We start from the raw sequence: 21060 nt of genomic DNA, 5'->3' as shown, positions 1-21060 counted from the left end.
GAGGAGATGACAGGGTTACTAAGAAGTCTGATATGGCTCAAAGGCATAACCTATTCCTTATGACCCCTACAAACCCCAAGTCCCACCTTCAACTCAAATGGGATCAAAAGTGAGAAATTATGCTACAACAGGCAGAAATCCATTAGAAAGTCAACATGAAACAATCTCTTTAGTAACCCAATTAAGTATTCACATAATAGAAGGAAATGAATAAACACTTACTTCTTTGTCAGTTTTTAGTAAACTCTCACTACTGGCCACTGAAGGGCTACCTAACGCCTGCCCGAGAGGACGGACTACTGCATTTGCCACCTCTCGCCCAACGCTCTCTGGATAGCTGTGCAGCACACTGGTATGCCCCTGATCATTCTGAATCACCAAATGCAGTGATCTCCACTCTGAGTACATTGTGCCGCTAAAGGACTATCCAAATGGCACCTGAAAAGATACAAGAGAAATTCATGTCAAATTAAGGTACTGATAATTAATAAAAATAACAGATTTACCACCCCCCAGTGGCATGATAAAAAATTAAAATAAAGCCAAGAGCTGGTGGCTCACACCTGTCATCCTAGATACGCTCAGGAGGCTGAGATCTGAGAACCATGGTTCAAAGTCAGCCTGGGCAGAAATGTCCATGAGACTCTTATCTCCAATAAACTACTTAGAAAAAGCCAGAAATGGTGCTGTGGCTCAATTGGTAGAGCAGTAGCCTTGAGAAAAAGAAGCTCAGAGACAGGGGACAGCGCCCAGACCCTGAGTTCAAGGCCCAGGACTGGCAAAAATGAAAACAAAAATAAACCAAAAGGCTATAAGCATATTGCTACTAGAAAACAGAACATATATATATATATATACATATATATGTGTGTGTATATATATATATATGTATCTATCTAGATATAGATATATTCTTTGAGGAATGCTCTAAAATAACCTGGAGATCGGGTACAAAGGCAGATCAGATCCTGAGAGGCAGCTATTTGTGCACCTTCCCAAAAGGACCCTCAGAAAAGGATCCAGGAAAAGCTGGAGAAGGCCCTGTGCAGGGAAGTAAGGGATAAGGGCTTGACTCTTCAAACCATAAGGAACCCTTACCTTCCATGGACAGAAAACAAAGGGGATAGGGCATGCCCTGGGGAATACAGCAGTTCTTCAGTCACAGATTCTTCAATCAACAGTTCCAATAGCAGCCCCCTTATCTGCAGTTTCCCTTCCCATACTTCAGCTACCCACAGTCAACTGTGGTCTGATAATATCAAATGGAAAAATCCCAGTTATAAACAACTCCTAAGTGTTAGGTTATGTGTCATCCTAGAGTAGTATAATGAAACCCTGGGCCACCATAGACTGTCCTGCCTGCACTGTGAATTGTCCCTTTAGTGCAGTGGTGCTATACACATTACCCATCCACTGAGCAATTAGAAGGCACCTCAGGTACTGTTGGTCAAGGAGTTGTAGAGTTAGTGTTCAAGTTACCCTTGTTTTACTTAATAATGGTCCCAAAGGGCAAGAGTAGTTGTACTATCAGCTCAAATACACCAAAGAGAAGTCATAAAATGCTTCCTCTGAGGCAGGTTTTCAACTTTATAAGGAAATAAAGGGGGAAAAAATCCTGAGTGCTACTGTAAGTGCTACTGTAAGAACAAATCTGTGATATGGCAAAGAAAAACGAATTCATGCTAGTTTTGTTGTCATACCTCAAAATACAAAAGGTAAATCCATGGTGACTGAGAAGTGCTTAGTTACAATGGAAAAGGCTGTGTCCTAGGGCTGCAATCCCAGGCTCAAAAGCCTGGGGCAGGAAGGTCCTACATCCAAGACTAACCTAGGCTACACCATGAGACTCTGAGAAAAAACAAACTCTACCATCAACAACAGCAACTGACTGACAGCAGCATGTTCTAGCATGCAAGGTTTGGTACCAACTGAGGATCCTGGCATCTACTGGTGGGGTTTAAAACACATCTCCAGGAACAGAGGGCAAGTATTCGATTACCGTACTCACTATGCACTAGGAACATATCCTGCCATTTCCCACTAACATCCCTAAGTCAGACTTTAAAAATTTGGAGATTACTTCATTCTTTTGCATCAGTGGAGTTTAAATTTCCAGTAATGGAATACCTGGATTCAGTGTTCTTCAGAACACAAAACACTTCTTACACACTTGCTACATGCTACTCACAGATGAAAAACGGGTACAAAGAGAGATTTGCTTCTTTTATGACTCTTTAGAGCATATACAAGGGGTAGATTTGGATTTTGAACCCACAGGTATTGGGTTCCAAGGCCCACACTTTTGGCTATGGTACATACTGCCTCTGAATCTACATATTTTCCACCGTAGGTACTGGTTCTGCCATGCTGTGGACCTTACACAAAATAACATCTAAGTTTACTACACAGCTGCATTAAACATTCACACCACCATGTGAATACAAGATGAATTCTCCAACTACAAATGTCATTCTCACAGAGAATCAACCTTCCCAACTCATTTCTGTAGCCCTGCTCTGAAACCTGTTTGTCAAGCTGTTTAGGCAAAATACATACGTACAATTAATCTTTAAAGAGTTCTAGAGCTAGGGCTGGGAATATGGCCTAGTGGTAAAGGGCTTGCCTCCCATATATGAAGCCCTGGGTTTGATTCCCCAGCACCACATATTTAGAAAAAAGCTAGAGGTAGCGCTGTGGCTCAAGTAGTAAGAAGCCAGGGACAGTGCCTAGCCCCTGAGTCCTAGCCCTCAGGACTGGCAAAAAAAAAAAAAGAGTTCTAGGGCTCAAGTGTATAAAGTACCTCAAAGCTCAAATATAAAGTTAGACTTGAGTGGTAAAGTGCCTGTTTAGCAAACCTAGTAGCACAAGGCTTATAAGTTCAAAACCCAGTACTGCCAAAGAAAAAAAGTTCTATGCTGAAAGCTAGTCTTCAAAGTAAGACTAGCATTGTTTAATTTTATCCTGGAAAAGCTGATTAAAGCCCACCAAACATTAGTGTTTTTAAAGAGCATCTTGTTTTTGAGAATCCTAGGCGTATAGGAGGCATAAATCAAGTCATTCACAGTTTAATCCCAAATTCTTTTTCTTTTTTATGTATAGGAACCCATGATTTCTCTCTTTCCCCCATTTCTCTTCTACAACCCTGTTCATTTTCTTTTGGAGTCTGAGGCCCTATGAGGATCTGATTTCCTTCTCTGTGGATCTTGCCCCCCCAAAATGGAAAGACAAGAGCCAAGGACTGCCATGACTGCCATCTAATGAGGTACCTACAATTAACTGGAGAGTAAATGTGTACGACAACTATGACAACTGAAATTCCCTCAGTTTATGTTCTATAAGGACTCCCTTCAGCAATATTCTGGTACTTCCAGAGAGACAGGGGGAAAAAAAAAAGAGAGAAAACTCTGATAGGGAGTCATCACCATCACCATCAGAAGACAATTATTCCTACATCACATATTTTCTCTTTCCTTTTTTGACACATACACATATTGGTGTCACAGTTAACAGTGTGGGCCTTGGAATCCAACAGCTGTGAGCTCTACCCATTCGTATAAGCAGCATACATAGTATATACACACTATAGTCTTTTATATAAATAAATGCATAAGAATATTACACTACAGAGATTTTGTATTTAGTATACTTTTCACTCTACATTTTTTGTTCAGCTTCATTTTTTGTCTAAATAACTTACTTCCTCAGATTATTGTTAACAACTTAAAATCCCCCCTCTCATTTTCCTCTATCCTAACTCAAGCAGATCTTTATATCATGCTTGCTAAAGAGTACACACTTTCCTGTACCTTGTTTTTTTCCCATTCCAATATTCATCACAAATATTCTTTCAACTAAAACTGGATTCTTTTTAATGACTGTGTAATATTCCAAGGCAAGGACAAGGCATAATTTATTCAGCCAGTCTTTAATGATGTATGTGCACTTACTTTATTTCCTACCCTTTTTTCTGACATTAGGAAATGATGCAAATAAACACATTTCATACATACTTAGTAGTAGCCTTTTCCTCTCATAGTGAAATTTATGAGAGAAAGTAGTGGCCTTTTTTTCTCAAAGTGAAACTAGGGGCACTTTGAGTATAGGTCAGTAGTAGAATTCTTGACTAGGTTTGACCCTCAACACTGGAAAAAAACAACAATGCTGATTGAAAAGAGAAACTGTTAGGTCAAAAGGTAGGTGAATTTTGGGCTGGGAATATGGCCTAGTGGCAAGAGTGCTTGCCTCGTATACATGAAGCCCTGGGGGTTCAATTCCCCAGTACCACATATATGGAAAATGGCCAGAAGTGGCGCTGTAGCTCAAGTGGCAGAGTGCTAGCCTTGAGCAAAAGGAAGCCAGGGACAATGCTCAGGCCCTGAGTCCAAGGCCCAGGACTGGCAAAAAAAAGGTAGGTGAATTTTGAAAAATGTGTGTGTGTGTGTGTGTGTGTGTGCGCGCGCACACACACTATTCCTGGGTCTTGAACTCAGGTGTTTAGCACTGTCCCTGAGCTTTTGCGCTCAAGGCTAGTGCTCTACCACTTTGTGCCACAGTGCCATTTTCAGCTTTTTGGTAGTAAACTGAAGCTAGAGTTTCATGAACTTTCCTGCTTAGCCAACTTTGAACTGCAATCCTCAGATTTCAGCCTCATGAGTAGCTAGGATTACAGGTGTGAGCCACAGGCAATAGGTGTTGTCTGATTATTTCTCAAAAGGCCAGTGAAACAAGGCCCACATTCTAAGTGCCCTTTCCCTCCTATATCCCCCACCTCCTGCCAGAAATCAATATCACATATTTATTTGCTAATGTAGTATTTGGCAAAATGTCATTGTTCTTGCCAAATATTTACTTTTTTTTTGCCAGTCCTGGGCCTTGGGCTCAGGCCTGAGCACTGTCCCTGGCTTCTCTTTTCTTTGCTCAAGCACTCAGCCCTTGAGCCACAGGGCCACTTCTGGCCTTTTTCTATATATGTGGTGCTAGGGAACCGAACCCAGGGCTTCATGTATACAAGGCAAGCACTCTTGCCACTAGGCCATATTCCCAGCCCAAATATTTACTTTTTTTTAAAGGCAGTTGTGGGGCTTAATCTCAGTGCTTAGATGCTGTCCCTAAGCTGTATTTTTGCTCAAGACTAACACTCTACCACTTTAAGCCACAGCTCCATTTCTGGATTCTTGGTAGTTAACTGGAGGTAAAAGTCTCATGGACTTTCCTGCCCAGCCTGGCTTTGAACTGCTATCCTCAAATCTCAACCTCCTGAGAAGCTAGATTACAGGTGTGAACTACTAGCATCCACCTATTTACTTTTTTAAAGATTTAATTAAATAGTTGAAAACAGGGTTAACGACTCAATATGTCAATTTATGTGTACAATGAATCTTCATCAGTGTCACCTGGTCCATCATTCTCTTACCCATCAAATATTTACTTTTATTTTATGCCTTCTGGTTTTGAGTCTAACTTAAAAGATTTCTTCTAATATTTTTAAACACTAGGTCATGAAATAAAAATAATGTGTAAACTTTTTCTTTTTTAGAACACAGGGCCTTCCCACTTGCTAGCCAACCACTCTGCCACTTAAGCCCTGCCTCCATCCCTGTTTTGCTTTTAGTTATTTCAAAGAGGGTTTTGTATTTTTGTCCAGACCAGTCTAGATCACAATCATCCTACCTTTTGCATCTTTTGTAGCTGAGATCAAAGCATGTACTGCCACACCTGGATTGTTGGTTGAGATGGGTCTTACTTTAAAAAAAAAAAAAAAAATTAAAGCTGTAAGGTCCTCTCCCTGAGGGCTCCATGTAGATGCCCCCACCTCATTAAGTCTCCACCCAGTTACCTGGGTAACCTGCAGACCTGGAGGCAGTTACCTCCCCTTTCCCTGAGGTCACATCCTAATCCACCTGGCCACACCCCTTGCCCTGCCCTAGATATAAGGCAGGGCTGGGTGGGGGTCGCTCTCTCTCTCCCTTCTTGCCCGCCAAGGATCATCTTGGCCACTGGCCACAGGCCAGCAGTTCGGTAATAAACTTTCTCTCCTGCCTGAATACCGCGTGGCATTCTCTTTTACCGGCTACCTACTTTAAAAAACCTAACAAAAGCCAAGTGCTAGTGGCTCACACCTGTAGGCTGAGATCTGAGGATCACAGTTCAAAGCCAGCAGTAAAATCCATGAGACTCTCATATTTCTAATAAAACACCAAAAAAAAAAAAAGAAAGAAAAAGGAAAAAAGGCCAAAAATGGATCTGTAGCTCAAATGGTAAAGCACCTGCCCTGTGCACAAAAGTTCAAAGGCAGCATCCCCAGGACCGGTACCAAAAAGAAAATTTTTTTTTTGCCCAAGCTAGCCTTCAATTTGATTCTCTGATGTCCATCACCCTACTAACTGAGATTACATGTATGAGCCACTATGCCAAACCAAAACTTATTTTTTAATGATATGACATAGGCCATACAAAAAGGGTACCCCACACAGTGAGTGTAAGCAATGTCCCATGAAAGTTGATGCATATGTTCTTTAAAACATATTTCTTAACATGAGTCTTGGTCCAAAAGTCTTAAAAACATAATCCTAGCTGCGAGTTGGTCACTCACACCTGTAATTCTAGCTATTTAGGAGGCTGAGATTCAGGAGATTACAGATCAAAGCCAACCAGGGCAGAAAGTCCACAAGATTCCATCTCCAAAATAACCAGAAGAAATCCGGCTGGATGAACAAGGCATACTTCAAATAGTAGAGGACCAGCCATGCACAAGCAAGCAAGGCAAGTGAGAGCGCAAAGCCCTGAGTTAAAGACATTAGTCAGGGGTTAGTGCTTCATGCCTGTCATCCTAGTTGCTCAGGAGGCTGAGATGTGAAGATTATGGTTCAAAGCCAGACTGAGCAGGAAAGTCTGTAACACTCACCTCCAATTAAGCACCAAAAAACAAAAAGGCAAGAAGTAGAGTTATTATTAGGGACACTGACAAGGCCTTGAGTTCAAACCTCAGGACTGACACAAAACAAAATTTAAAAAAGACACAGTACCAGCACCAAGGAAACAAACATAGCTCTAGTTAGTACAGGTAGTCTCTTAAATTGCAAGATAAAGTTTTTGGTTTTTTTGTGGGTTTTTTTTGCCAGTCCTGGGGCTTGGACTCAGGGCCTGAGCACTGTCCCTGGCTTCTTTTTGCACAAGGCTAGCACTCTGCCACTTGAGCCACAGCACCACTTCTGGCCATTTTCTATATATGTGGTGCTGGGGAATTGAACCAGGACTTCATGTATGGGAGGCAAGCACTCTTGCCACCAGGCCATACTCCCAGCCCAGATAAAGTGTTTAATTTCTCACATGTAAGTTTTAAAGGGCTAGATATGTATGTAGCTCAGTGATAGAGCACTTGCTTAGCATAAGCAAGACCCTGTAATTGTCAGCACAACCTTAAATAAAATACAAAGCTTTGGGGCTGGGTGCTGGTGGCTCACACCTATAGTCGTAGCAACTCAGGGGGCTGAGATCTGGAGAATCACAGTTCAAAGCCCAGGCAGGAAATGTCCATAGACTCTTTTTTATTTTTTATTTTTGCCAGTCCTGGGCCTTGGACTCAGGGCCTGAGCACTGTTCCTGGCTTCTTTTTGCTCAAGGCTAGCATTCTGCCACTTGAGCCACAGCGCCACTTCTGGCCATTTTCTGTATACGTGGTGCTGGAGAATCGAACCCAGGGCTTCATGTATATGAGGCAAGCACTCTTGCCACTAGGCCATATCCTCAGCCCCCATAGACTCTTATCTCTAATTAACCACCAGAAAACTGGAAGTGGAGCCTATGGCTCAAAGTAGTAGAGTGCTAGCTTTGAGCAAAAGAGCTCAGGGACAGCCCCCAGGCCCTAAATTCAAGCCCATGACCAAAAAAAAAAAAAAAAAAAAAGTCTTATATTAATCCAGAATTTACTTTTACAAGTGGTATAGAAGAGATTTAATTATTACTTTTTTAGATGTGTGCCAGTACCATGTTAAAAATTGCCAGGGGGGCTGGGGATATGGCCTAGTGGCAAGAGTGCTTGCCTCATATACATGAGGCCCTGGGTTCAATTCCCCAGCACCACATATACAGAAAATGGCCAGAAGTGGCGCTGTGGCTCAAGTGGCAGAGTGCTAGCCTTGACCCAAAAAGAAACCAGGGACAGTGCTCAGGCCCTGAGTCCAAGCCCCAGGACTGGCCAAAAAAAAAAAAAATTGCCAGGGGTAGCCAGGCACCAATAGTTCATAGCTGGAATCCTAGCTACTCAGGAGATTTGAAATTTGAGGATTGTGGTTCAAAGCCAGCCCTAGTAGGATGTCCATGAGACTCTTAACTCCAACTTATCACAGAAAAAGCCAGAAGTTATTCTAATAACTAGCCTGGAAGGTAAATAAGACAGACATCATTACCTAACTACTTAAGGATACAAAGTAAGGCTATGATTTTTCCAAGGTCATATAGAGAAATAGAAGAATTAGAATAACAAACTCTTACTTCTTACCTTGAAGTCCAATGTTTCTTCCTTTTGCCTGACTCTATACCATATGACCTTGAACAAATCACTTGGCAATTTCTTTTTCTAGTCTCCTCATCTGTAAAGCAGGGAGAACACCTACTGTGCCTAAACTGACTTGAGAGAAGGTCAAATACAGCAATCTAGTCAACATATTTCAGGACATACAAATGTAAGGTACAAGGTACAGACTATAAAGCATGAATATTTCTTTTGGGAAAAACACTAAGCAAATAAATGAAGTATGCTAGATACTAAAGCACAGGTACAACTCAGGTTTATCCTTAATTCATGACTAATAAAGGCAAAGGACCTATAGTTCACAATTCTGGTATCATCCTATTACCTCACAAAATAGGTATCAATCAAGATGGCATTTTAAACGAGGAATATATTCACCTCTGTACCACATTCAGACTGCAGGATGCCATCAAACACATGAATTACAGAAGAGAAGGCAAAAACAGGTTCTGCCTTCATTTCTCCCCAAAGATGAAAACAGATGACTGTGCTAGCCTATCCAAAGAGAATTTGAATACCTTGCCTAAATGATAACATCAACACCAATCATCCTTATACCTCATCCTTGCTCTGATCAATCCAGTATACACTGGCATAAGTAACTATATAGATTTAAGTTAAATTTACTGTTCAGTTTTTTAGTTGCACTAGTCATGTGTCAAATGCTCAATAGTCCCATGTAGATAATGACTGACTACAGGATTCAATGGTTACACAATTACAAAAAAAAAAAATTCTGTTTCACTGAAGTGCTTTGGATATTAAACTTTCATTTTTATTACAATTCTGGCTACAGACTGTTGGAGGGGTTTTTTGGGGGTGGAGAGGAGGCAGGAGCAAACTGGGACTTGAACTCAGGGTCCTCTTGGAGTCACAGAACTTTTTACCCTTACTGGATTTAAAATTCCATCCTCAGCCAGTCATTCATGCCAATAATGCTATACTCAGGAGACTCAGATCTAAAGACTGCAGTTTGAAGCCAGCCCAAGCTGAATAGTCTATGAGACTCTTTTTTTTTTTTGGCCAGTCCTGGGGCTTGGACTCAGGGCCTGAGCACTGTCCCTGGCTTCTTCTTGCTCAAGGCTAGTACTCTGCCACTTGAGCCACAGCGCCACTTCTGGCCATTTTCTGTATATGTGGTGCTGGGGAATCGAACCCAGGGCCTCATGTATACAAGGCAAGCACTCTTGCCACTAGGCCATATCCCCAGCCCAATCTGTGAGACTCTTATCTCCTACTAACCAACAAAGAGGTGGAAATGGAGGTACGGCTCAAGTGGTTGAGTGCCAGCCTTGAGCAAAAAAGTGAAGCAATACACAAGACCCTCGATTCAAGCCCCATGATTATTATAAAATAATTAAAAAGTTATAATTAAACTCCAAGACCTAACTCTATAACCATAACTGTTTGTACCTAAAGAAATCATGTATTCTGTCCAAAAAGCCTTTGTACACACCAGGAAATGCAACCACTAACACTGATGGGCACCTCAAAATGAGCAGCATTCATTTCAAGGCCACAGATAATTCTAATTTAAGTCACTTTTAGTTATTAACTAAGCACAGGAAACTTTTACCCTTACTTTGCAAGGCAAGTAGAGACTCAGAGATTGAGTTTCTTCTATTTGTTCAGGCCAGAATTGGATACTCTTCATATCTGATCACAAACAAGAGCATCTAAAATTAGCGTGAATTGTCCCATCAGCTTCTTTCTTAGCTCAGCCTAAACCCAGTATATAACTGAACCAGGAAAATCTTCCAGTAACAATACTTATGTTGTAACAAATACATGAGATGTATATTTTATTCAGCCTCCATACTTCACCATATTTTAACTGATATAAAAAAATTTATTATCCAAAAACCTCTTTATAATGACCTTCCTACAATATTACCTACATACTTTCATACTTCTTACATGGGCTTAAGACCAACAAAGCAATGCATCTGAATTATTGGCCTTCCTTCCTTTATTTTATAATTTATTTTTGCCAGTTCTGGGGCTTGAACTAAGAGCCTGAGCACTGGCCTTGGCTTCCTTTGCTCAAGGCTACCACTCTACCACTTGAGCCACAGTGTCACTTCTTTTTCTATATATGTGGTGGTGAGGAATCAAACCCAGGGCTTCATGTATACGAGGCAAGCACTCTACCACTAGGCCATATTCCAAGCCTCTTGCCTTCCTTTAAAACTTGTAAATATGTGCAGCAACAGCAGTTCAGACACTCTGCAATAAATTTATACTACATTTTTCAATTTCTCTGATATCAAGGTTTTACTTTTCATTAAGTACTGTCATCTCTCCTAGTAAATAGTATGAACTACAACCAAGAGCAATTCCATCTACTTCTACCAATACAAAAGCAGCAGCATTCAGAGGATGCCAAATAAATATTTCTTTTAGAGGGAGGGAAACACACATACAAGCCTAAGTCTTGCACTATGAATTACTTGACTGTGATAAAATCAGACATTAAAAAAAATCAACAACACTACTGATTGGACATGTACAATCCTACACAATGCTTTGCCACTGGTAAGAATTCAAGTGTGGGGCTGGGGATATGGCCTAGTGGCAAGCGTGCTGGGTTCAATTCCCCAGCACCACATATACAGAAAACAGCCAGAAGTGGCGCTGTGGCTCAAGTGGCAGAGTGTTAGCCTTGAGCAAAAAGAAGCCAGGGACAGTGCTCAGGCCCTGAGTCCAAGCCCCAGGACTGGCAAAAAAAAAAAAAAAAAAAAGAATTCAAGTGTGTTTGGTCAATTCTTGAAAATCTAAATAAATGAGCCTAATTACTGAAATCCAAAGGGAAAAAATTAACAAAATTCCATATGCAAACAACTACCAAACACCCTTTACAAAAATAGAAATAGAGGGGCTGGGAATATGGCCTAGTGGTAGAGTGCTCGCCTTATATACATGAAGCCCTGGGTTCGATTCCTCAGCACCACATATGCAGTAAAAAGCTGGAAGTGGTGCTGTGGCTCAAGTGGTAGAGTGCTAGCCTTGAGCAAAAGGAAGCCAGGGACAGTGCTCAGGCCCTGGGTTCAAGCCCCAGGACTGGTAAAAAACAAAACAAAACAAAAAATTGAAATGGGGGGGGGGGCTGGGAATATGGCCTAGTGGTAGAGTGCTTGCCTAACATGCACAAAGTCCTGGGTTCAATTTCTCAGCACCACATAAACAGAAAAAGCCAGAAGTGGCGCTGTGGAGTGATAACCTTGAGCAAAAAGAAACCAGGGACAGTGCCCAGGCCCTGAGTTCAAGCTCCTGGACTGGCAAAAAAAAAAAAAAAAAAAAAGGAAATACTGACGAATCTGCTCGCAGCCTGAGAGCTATCTCACAGAAAATGAACTCAAACATTGTATTTAAAGTTCTGGGAAGAATACAGAGATCAAGTAAACAAGGTCCCTGCCCTCAAGCAACTTACAATCTTAGAGAAGAAATAGAACTTCAACCCAGAAAAATTACTAGTAAGTTACATTATGGTGATGCTAAAGAGGGATAGGAGAAAAAACAAAAGTGGGCTGGGTCAAGGACAGTCATCTTGAAAGGAATGTTGGAAGTTAGGCAGTGAGACACAAGAAGGGGGTACCTGTATGTGCCTAAGAGACAGAGGTTTATCTGGCTATATGGAGGGATGTCTACATGGAAGAGCAGCACGTGCAAAATCTGCACAGAGGGTGAGATGCCACAGTCACTAGTACCATAGGAAATTGTAAACAAAGCAGTTTTGCACAAGATGTTTGCATTTTTAAAGGCCCAGGTGACTCGGTTCTTACAGAGAAAGTTACTTCCCACCCAACAGCCTAATAAAAAATGTTAGTAATCAGTGGGCCTCATAAAAAGCTCTCTGCAGACAGAACTTGCTTTTCAGTGGGGGATGGGTGTGTGTGCCAGTTCTGGGATTTGAACTCACGATCTGAGCACTGACCCTTACTTCTTTCCACTCAAAGCTGGAACTCTGCTACTAGAGCCACCTCTTCATTTACACCTTTTTTGTTTTGCTGGTTAATTGAAAATAAAGGGTCTCATGGACTTTCCAGCCTCGGCTGGCTTCTAACTACCACAGTACTCAAGATTTTAGTTTCCTGAGTGGCTAGGATTCCATGAGCCACCAGCATGTGCCTGGGCAGGAACTTGCATTTTAAACAAACATCCTGCCTACTTAAGGTGGAGAAAACACTGGCTTGACTTTGAGATACAGAATTACCCATGTCATGGTCCCCAAATTCTGCTGCCCCCTGGAATTACTACAGGATCGTCAGGAAAATAAAAAATTAACTGGCATCTGAACTCAACCCTCGACATCTGATTTGACTGATTTGGGGTGCTCGGTGGGCAGGAGGGTGTAGCCAAGTTGGGGAACCACTGGCCTAGTTGTTAACGAACTTGGACTCGCCTGTCAGCCTGCTTGGATTCAAATGACCAGCGGAGGTGACCTTGGGCACTTTAAGTCACCTCATCGCTCTGGGTCTCAGTTGGCTCGTCCGTAAAATGGGGGTAACGACCCTCCCACCTTCCCAGTGTGGTTGTTAAGTGAGATGTGCTGAACGTACGGCCTGGCATGATGCCGGGCTGATGGCAAGCGCTCAAGAAGGCTCGAGGTGTTTACACTCGCCGCCAGCTCGCGCGTCGCCGCCACGGGCTGCATCAACCCGCGCTGGGCGGCAGCCACTGCCCAACCCCGATGCTGGACCACATTCTGCTCCCTCCACAGGAGTTCCACGGGCTCCAGACCCGCCCCCTCCCCCAGGCCGCCCGCCGGAGCTGCGCTGCCCGGGCCGGGGGCAGCGGCCAGGGGTCCGGAATGGTCCGCATAGACGGAACAGACGCGGGCCGTCCCCGGGGCCGAGCTCGACCCCCGCCTCCGTGGGTCCCCCCTGTAAAACCTGAGTGCGCTTCCGAAGACCGAGCTCCCCCATCCCACCGAACACCCCGGAGCGAGAAAGAAGCCTCGGCCGGCCCGCGCCAGCCCGCCGGAGGGGAGCGCGCGACAGAAGAGGGTCCGGCCGCGGCGGCCCCGACGCCCTCCCGGTTACCTGAGACGACGGGCGGGGCCCGCATCGCTGGGGCGGGCGCCGCTGCCGCCACCGCCGCCGACCGCACTCGGCCTTCCGCTTCACGCGACCCGCGCCATTGGGCCTGGCGCGCTCACCGCCCCGGGCCGGCCGTCCTCAGGAGGTCAGTCCGTCCACTCGTCGGCGACTCTCAGGGCGCCCGGGGACGACGAAGGCTGGTCGGGGCCGGCCGGCTGGGCTCCGCTTAGACAACTTCCGACTGCCAGGGACGGCGGCGTCAAATAACTCCTCAGCCGTGGGCCACTGCGCGTGCGCGGTGCGCCTGTTCGGCGCCTTCTGCGGGGCCGAGAGGGTAGCGTTAAATAATTCCCGAGACGGGGAGCCGGAAGCTGCGCGTGCGCAGACATCCCAGAAGGCCTCGGAAGGCCCGGTCCCGCCTTCCTTTCCGGCTAGCGAGGGGGGGGGGGGGGATCGGCCCGCGGTTAGTTCGCGATGGCTCCGCCCGGGAGGCGACTCCGCCTGCGTCTTAGGACAACCCGGTTTCTGCTTGTAAGCAGGTGCGGGGAGCTTCTTTGCAAGAGTCAGGCCGACTCAGGCACCAGGAATTCCTCACATCCTCTTCCTCCTCGGGAATGCCTTTGGCCTGGCCCCTGATTAAGTGGGCACAGCGTTAGCTAGGAGCGGTGTCCTCGCCAGGCCTGGTGGGCTGAACTAAAGAGATGGATCAGACATCGAATTCAGAGACTGTCACTAGAGAACCGAGGCTGATGCAGGAGATAAGACGTTAATAGCAAAGAGAGGCAAGTCTTGAGCACCCGCCGTGCACCGGACGGCTTGCAGACAGCACTACTCTTAATAATTTGATTTCACCTTCAACGAAGAAAATAGCACCCATTAGAGAGATGCTGCTCCAGCGTCTGGGCAGTGAGGGAGGAAAAGAGGGAGAAACGGTGGAATTCATTGAGGGCCTGGTCTTGAGACTGACCATGGATATGCAGGGAGGGGGATGGATCAGGATGTTCAATAGTGCTGACGGCACAGTGGGCCTGGAAAGAGAAGAGAGCCAAACATGCGACTCCTTACCCTGGAAGGAGACCCTGGACCAAGGAGTGCAAAAAGCAACTGGGACCCTCCTAGAAGGGAAAGAGTTTTCCCCAAGACCATACCCACCCTCCAAGAAAGTAGCTAGGGAGGAAAGAGGAAGGAAAGAATATGTCAGGACACTTTGTACATCAACAATACAACTCAAACGTAGTGTGAGGAAAACCTCAAGGAAGCTTACTGTTTGTCCTAGCCACCTCCTCCTTCTCTTTCTGCTCTACAGAGGCTAAAAAGCAAAACCCACTATTCTCAAACTCCCTTGCAGAAATGATAGTGAGACAAAGTCTTGCTAATAAAACATAAAACAAAGTCCCAGGAGAGTCTTAGAACAAAATGCAAGTCCTTGGAAATGTTTGTGTCCTTTACCTTTCCTTCCTTCATGTTTGGATCTGAGATGCAACATCTGGAGGTACAGCAATCATTTAGAGGCCATGGGAACTGTTAAGAGCAGAAAAGCAAAAGGAGCCTCCTTCTTTAGGACATATTCAAATAGGTACACTAAACCTTGTACTGCTTTCCTATTTGTTTGATACTAAGGTTTAAACTCAGGGCCTCTTGCTTGCTCAGCTGAAACAATAGGCATTCATTAGGGTCTTCTCTGCTTGCCTTCCTGCTTTGTCCTGCTGAGTCTCTCTCTCTCTCTCTCTCTCTCTCTCTCTCTCTCTCTCTCTCTCTCTCTCTCTCTCTCTCTTCCCCCCATTCTTCCTCCTCCTCTTCTATCATGAAATTGCATATTGAACTAAGAGCCTCAGATTTCTGAAGCAGGCACTCTACTTCGTGTCACACTTCCAGTCCTTCTTGCTTTAGTTATTTTTCAGATAGTCTTGTACCTTTTGGTGGGGCCAAGTGTGGATCATTATACGCCTACCTATACCTCCCTCATAGCCAGGATTACAGGCATGAGTCACTATGTTGACCCTCTCTTGATTCTTATAAGTATACTAAATCCATTACTGGGTTCCACCCTCATGAGCTCATCTAAATTTAATCACCTCCCAAAGTCCCACATCCTAATACCATTTCACTAGGGGGTAGAACTTTAACAAATGAATTTGGGGGACATACAAATTCAGATTCACACAAATTCAGTCCACAAGACCAGCATGCATTTCCTGTACATCTTGGACTGGCATAACACTTTCTCTCATGGCTCTTGAGCTATGGGAAAGACAGCTGTATCATGTCCATGCAACTGCTCTTTCTCACTCTGCTCACAGGTCCCTTTCTGTGCCCCTGCCAATGGTGGCAAACACAAGGCAAGGGCAAAGCCAACAGTTAAAGTCATCATGTAAGAATGCAACCATCTGGGCCATAACATAGTTGGAAGAGTATGGTGTTCTCTATCTCTGAAACAAAATCCAAGATTAGAGGTGCAGCTCAAGTAATAGAGCACTTATGTAGCATCTGAGTTCAAACTTCATACCAAATAAATTAAATGAAGTAAAGGGGCTGGGAGTGTGGCTTAGTGGTAGAGCACTTGCCTAGCAAGCATGAAGCCCTGGGTTCGATTCCTCAGTAGTACATAAGCAGAAAAAGTCAGAAGTGGCGCTGTGGCTTCAGTGGTAGAGTGCTAGTCTTGAGCAAAAGAAGCTCAGGGACAGTGCCTAGGCCCTGAGCTCAGGTCCCAGGACTGGCAAAAATTAAAATTAAAAAATAGAGTAAGTGGGCTGGGGATATAGCCTAGTGGCAAGAGTGCCTGCCTCGTATACAGGAGGCCCTAGGTTCGATTCCCCAGCACCACATATACAGAAAACGGCCAGAAGCGGCGCTGTGGCTCAAGTGGCAGAGTGCTAGCCTTGAGCGGGAAGAAGCCAGGGACAGTGCTCGGGCCCTGAGTCCAAGGCCCAGGACTGGCCAAAAAAAAAAAAAAAAAAAAAATAGAGTAAAACAAATTGCAAATAGTAAATTTTGCATGACCATAGAATAAACAGCTCACATTTTCCCACATACTCTAGATAAAACTTATATTTGTATTTCTTCCGAGTGAGGCACAGCCCAATCTGAGAGCCAGCCATCCACCTGTGATAACAAATCCCCAGGAGCACTGATCTATCCTGCAGTGAGTAAGCATTAGGGAACTGCACAAGTAAAAATATCCATGCTAAGGCAGGCACAGGTGGCTCGCATTTGTAATCCTAGCTACTTGGGAGGTTGAGATCTGAGATCAAGGTTCAAAGCAAGAAAATCTGTGAGACTGTTATCTCCAGTTAACAACAGAAAACAGGAAGTGGAGCTATGGCTCAAAAGTGGTAGGTAGAGCACTAGCTTTGAGCAAATAGAGCTTAGGGACACAATGCCCAGGCCCTGAATTCAAGCTCCACAAACAACAACAACAAAAGAAATGGTGTCTGCACTTTTTTGCAAATATTGGCACTGGGTCTTTCATGGCCTGGGGCTGCCATAGCTGGTGTCTACCGCCTCTTCAAGTAACCCTGAATCTATGTCTTCACTCTCCAGGGTGTCTGTCATTTCCCAGGGAGTCCCCAACTGCCAACCTGGACCATTACTCATGCCCCAGAATCCCCAAAACATTCCCTTCTTGTAAAAACAATTCGGTTCACAGCATCTCCTGTTTGGAAGGTGTGTTTGCTGTTTTATGTTTAACAGTAGGAGACGCTGGGCACACTAAAGTTAACACCAGTAGGCGAGGTTTGTGCTGGATATGGTGGCCTGGTCTTCAGGAGGCTCTGGAATATGATACAGAACTCACCAGGCATACCTGTTACAGACATGGCCGTGTTCTGCCAAGAAAGGGGGGGGGGGGGGAGAATGGAGCAGCTTCTTTAAGCTCCTACCAAAGGCCTTCCTGTCAAGTAGGCATCTTTGAAATACTTCTTTCCATTGCCCTTGAACTTATCTATATCCACAATGTCCAATAAAGGAGACTACAGTGGCTATTGAGCACTTTTAAATGTGGCTAGTCTACGTTGAAATGAGATATAAGTATATAATGGCGACCAAGTAGCTGGGCCCTGGTGGGTCACCCCTGTAATCTTAGCTACTCAGGAGGCTGAGATCTGAGGATTGTGGTTCAAAGCCAACCCAGGCAGAAAAGACCATGTGAGACTTGTATCTCCAAAAAACTACTCAAAAACTGTAAGTGGCACTGTGGCTCAAGTGGCAGAGTGCTAGTCTTGAGCAAAAAGAAGCCAGGGACAGTACTCAGGCCCTGAGTCCAAGGCCCAGGACTGGCAAAAAAATAGTAACAACTTTTTTCTAGTTGTGGGGCTTGAACTCAGTGCCTGAATGGTGTCCTTGAGCTATGGCTTGTCCTTGGGCTGGCTTTGAGCTGTGATCCTCAAATCTGAGCCTCCTGAGTAGCTAGGATTACAGGCATGAGCCACGAGCACCTGGCAATAATTTTTCTGTGTGTGCCAGTCCCAGGGCTTGAACTCAGGGCCTGAGCACTGTCTCTGAGCTTTCGTGCTCAAGGCTAGCTCTCTACCAATTTGAACCACAGTTCCATTTCCTGCTTTTTGGTAACTAACTGGAGACAAGGGTCTCACAGACTTTCCTGCCTGGGCTGGCTTTGAACCTTGATTTTCAGATCTCATTCTCCTGCATAGCTAGGATTACAGATGTGAGCCACCAGTATCATAGGAATAATTTTTTCTTTTACAGTACAGTGGATTGAACCCAGAGTCATACATATGCAAAGCAAGTGCTCTACCACTGAGCTACATCCCCAATCCCCTTATTAACAATGCTTACTATTAAGCTGGGTGTGGTGACACACAGCTGTAATCTGAACACTCAGAAAGTTGAAGCAGGAGGATCTTGAGTTCAAGGACCACCCAGGCTACATATTGAAACTGCTCAAAAACAAAGACCACACAGATTGTTAATAATGATGATCTGTTGGAATAATAGCAATTTAAAAAATATCATGGGTAATTAAAGTTTTGTTTCTTTACTTTTCAGGTTACATCCTGTCACACTGTATTTGGGCTTCATTCTGACATGTAATCTCCATCAGCTGCTTCACGAGTTCCTGGTAGGAGGTAATGATTTCCTGGTAGGAGTGTGGCTCTTCTAGACTATAATCCTGGTTGGAGGACCACTCCTGCGACAACCTTCTGGAGTCCTGGGGTGACTCCTCCTGCACATAATGGTAGCAGGAGGGAGGGACACGGGCTATTTGGATGAGGATTTGTTATTAGGGGGATTGGGTGGATAGTATTACAGACAGTGGGAACAACTAGTCAACGCCCATTTCCAGCCTCCCAGAGGGAACCATTGGCTGGCAGTGTGAGCAGGCTCAGGTGATCTATGAAATAATCTGGCAAGTCCCTGCTACTTCACACAAGAAGTGGGGCACTAACTGGCTGCTCCTCGTGTGTAATACAGATCCGTTCACTTCTCTAAACCTGTTTCCTTGTTTGTAAAGTGGGAGATAATTAAATGTACCCCACTGAGTAGTTGCAAGGATTAAATGAAGTAGTTGTACATATGGAGGTGACATTTAATCAAAGCCCAATTGATGATGATGACCATTACCAGATTATCCATCAAGGAAGTATGTGGTGTTGCCTTCATAGATGAATCTATCATCGTGACATTTTGCATTTGTTCTTTGATTTAAGCTGCCAATAATCTATATACACTCATCAGATAAAAATAGATGACATTTACTGAGCATTCAGCACGAGGCAGGTTCTGTGTCATACATTCAACACACATTATCTTATTTAACCCTTGCCATTAGAGTGCTGTTGTTTTGCATGTGTATGCTGTTATTAGGGCTTGAACTCTGGGCCTGAGTGCTTTTTGCACTCAAGGCTTGCACTCTATCAGTTGAGTCCCAGCTTTCTTTCTGGCTTTCTGGTGGTTCACTGAAGGTGTCTCATGGACTTTCCTGCCTAGGCTGACTTCAAACCACGATCCTCAGATCTCAGCCTCTTGAGTAGCTAGGATTCCAAGTCAGGCGTTATTCTGTGGTCAAATTGTAGAGCCCAAAACTGAGACCCAGGCAGGCAAAAGAACATATTCCAGGTCAGAGCAATGAAGTGACCACAGCAGAAACCGACAGTTCTTACAAGTTCGCTTAAGATTCTGGATTGCATGCTTGGCAGGGCATCTGGTGCTGTGCTGGCTAGCCATGGAGTGTCAGAGGGGCTTGCATGAGCCATTCCTGGTATACTGTTAGGACCACCACCATCCCTAAATGCTGGTGGATGCCTTCTAGGTGTGGGACACTATTCTGGTTTGTCTTTTGTCTGTAATTACTCATTGTGCTCCCTCTAATAACAAGCAATGGTGCTCATTGGGAGGGGGAGAGGGGTAGACTGAGCCAGGTACCAGTGGCTCACTCCTACCTACTTAGGAGACTGAGGTCTGAGGATCATGATTCAAAGCCAGCCTGATCGGGAACTTCAGCAAGACTCTTAGCTCCGATTACCAAAAAGCCAGTAGTGAAGCTATGGCTCAAAGTGGTAGAATGCTAGCTTTGAACAAAAAACTCAAGGAGAACCCAGTCCTTGAATTCAAACCCCGGAGCCAGCACCAAAAGAAGAAGAAGAAAAAAAGTAGAATCCTGATTACAGCTACACCTTCTAAAAATTCAGAAAAGACCAGATCTCAGGCCTTGTGGTAAATCTAACTGCTGCCCACCAGGCCTTACTGTAGAGCACTAATGCGGTTGGTAAGCTGAAGTATTTTTCTCTACCTGTAAACTTTCTAGAAATAACTCTTGTGCATGGGACAGGAGCTCGATGCTCTGCACCCCTAGGTGCAGCTCTTAAGACTCAGTTACTTCGACTGTTTCATTTCTTCAGGCTCTCAACATGTACAGAGAAGAGCAAGAAGGAATCAGCTGATCATGGGTATTGGTTGTCCCTCATCACTGAGTTGAGTGGGGGTCAGTGGCGGGAGGGGGGGAATGACTAGAACAGGCATGGAGTCCGTGTCAGGTATACCCAGGGACTGTTAGTCTCACCTCATCCAGCTGCCACCTTACCAGACATTCAGTCTGGTCTCAGTCTGTCTCCCTCCCTCCCCTCCCCTCCCCTCCCACACTCTTACCTCGCCACGGTAGAATGGACTCTTCAGCCCCCAACAGTGCCCCCTGCTGGACCCCAGGAGCCTGGCAGCCTGCTCCATCCCAGGCCCTTTGGAGAGTTAGCGCAAAAGGCACACAGAGCACGTCCTTGTAATCACTGCTTGAGAAAACGATCCACAAAAGTCAACCAGCCTATGGGCCATTATCTGCCTACCACCCACATGCAACTGTTCAAGCTGGGTCCAACTCTCACATCCATCTCATCTTCCTGATCATGCCTTTGGAGTTTGCCTCGTGGGGATTCTTACCTGTGTGAAAAGGGAAAGATTGGTCCCTGGGGCCCAGCTTCCATTCCCAGCCTTGCTGAAGCACAGAAAAACTAGTAATCAAACACACCAATGAAAACC

General features: G+C 44.8%; 1 protein-coding gene and 1 long non-coding RNA gene across 4 annotated transcripts in view; one reads left to right on the top strand and one right to left on the bottom strand.

Annotated features, from left to right (window-relative positions):
* The window catches only part of Ralgapb (Ral GTPase activating protein non-catalytic subunit beta), an 88018-nt gene extending 74208 nt beyond the window's left edge, over positions 1 to 13810 (bottom strand). For 2 of the 3 annotated variants that reach the window (XM_048349179.1, XM_048349180.1), the window contains exons 1-2: positions 13576 to 13808; positions 223 to 438 (exon numbers count right to left, since the gene is read on the bottom strand). In XM_048349179.1, coding sequence (XP_048205136.1) covers positions 223 to 408 — 186 coding nt within the window. In that variant the 5' untranslated portion in view covers positions 409 to 438; positions 13576 to 13808. Of the gene's footprint in view, positions 1 to 222; positions 439 to 13575 lie in introns of all 3 variants that reach the window. The other variant, XM_048349181.1, reaches the window with a different exon arrangement.
* A 194-nt stretch (positions 13811 to 14004) lies between these two features.
* Positions 14005 to 20966, top strand: LOC125353479. Its single transcript, XR_007211337.1, has 3 exons — positions 14005 to 14810; positions 18577 to 18656; positions 20430 to 20966. It is a non-coding gene; the product is annotated as an uncharacterized LOC125353479 (long non-coding RNA).
* The last annotated feature ends 94 nt before the right edge of the window (positions 20967 to 21060 follow it).

Source organism: Perognathus longimembris, chromosome 6 (genome assembly GCF_023159225.1).
Source record: "Perognathus longimembris pacificus isolate PPM17 chromosome 6, ASM2315922v1, whole genome shotgun sequence".
In the NCBI taxonomy this organism is placed as follows: Eukaryota; Metazoa; Chordata; class Mammalia; order Rodentia; family Heteromyidae; genus Perognathus; species Perognathus longimembris.
Note: the sequence above shows the minus strand (reverse complement) of the source record. Positions and strands in the feature narration are given on the sequence as shown.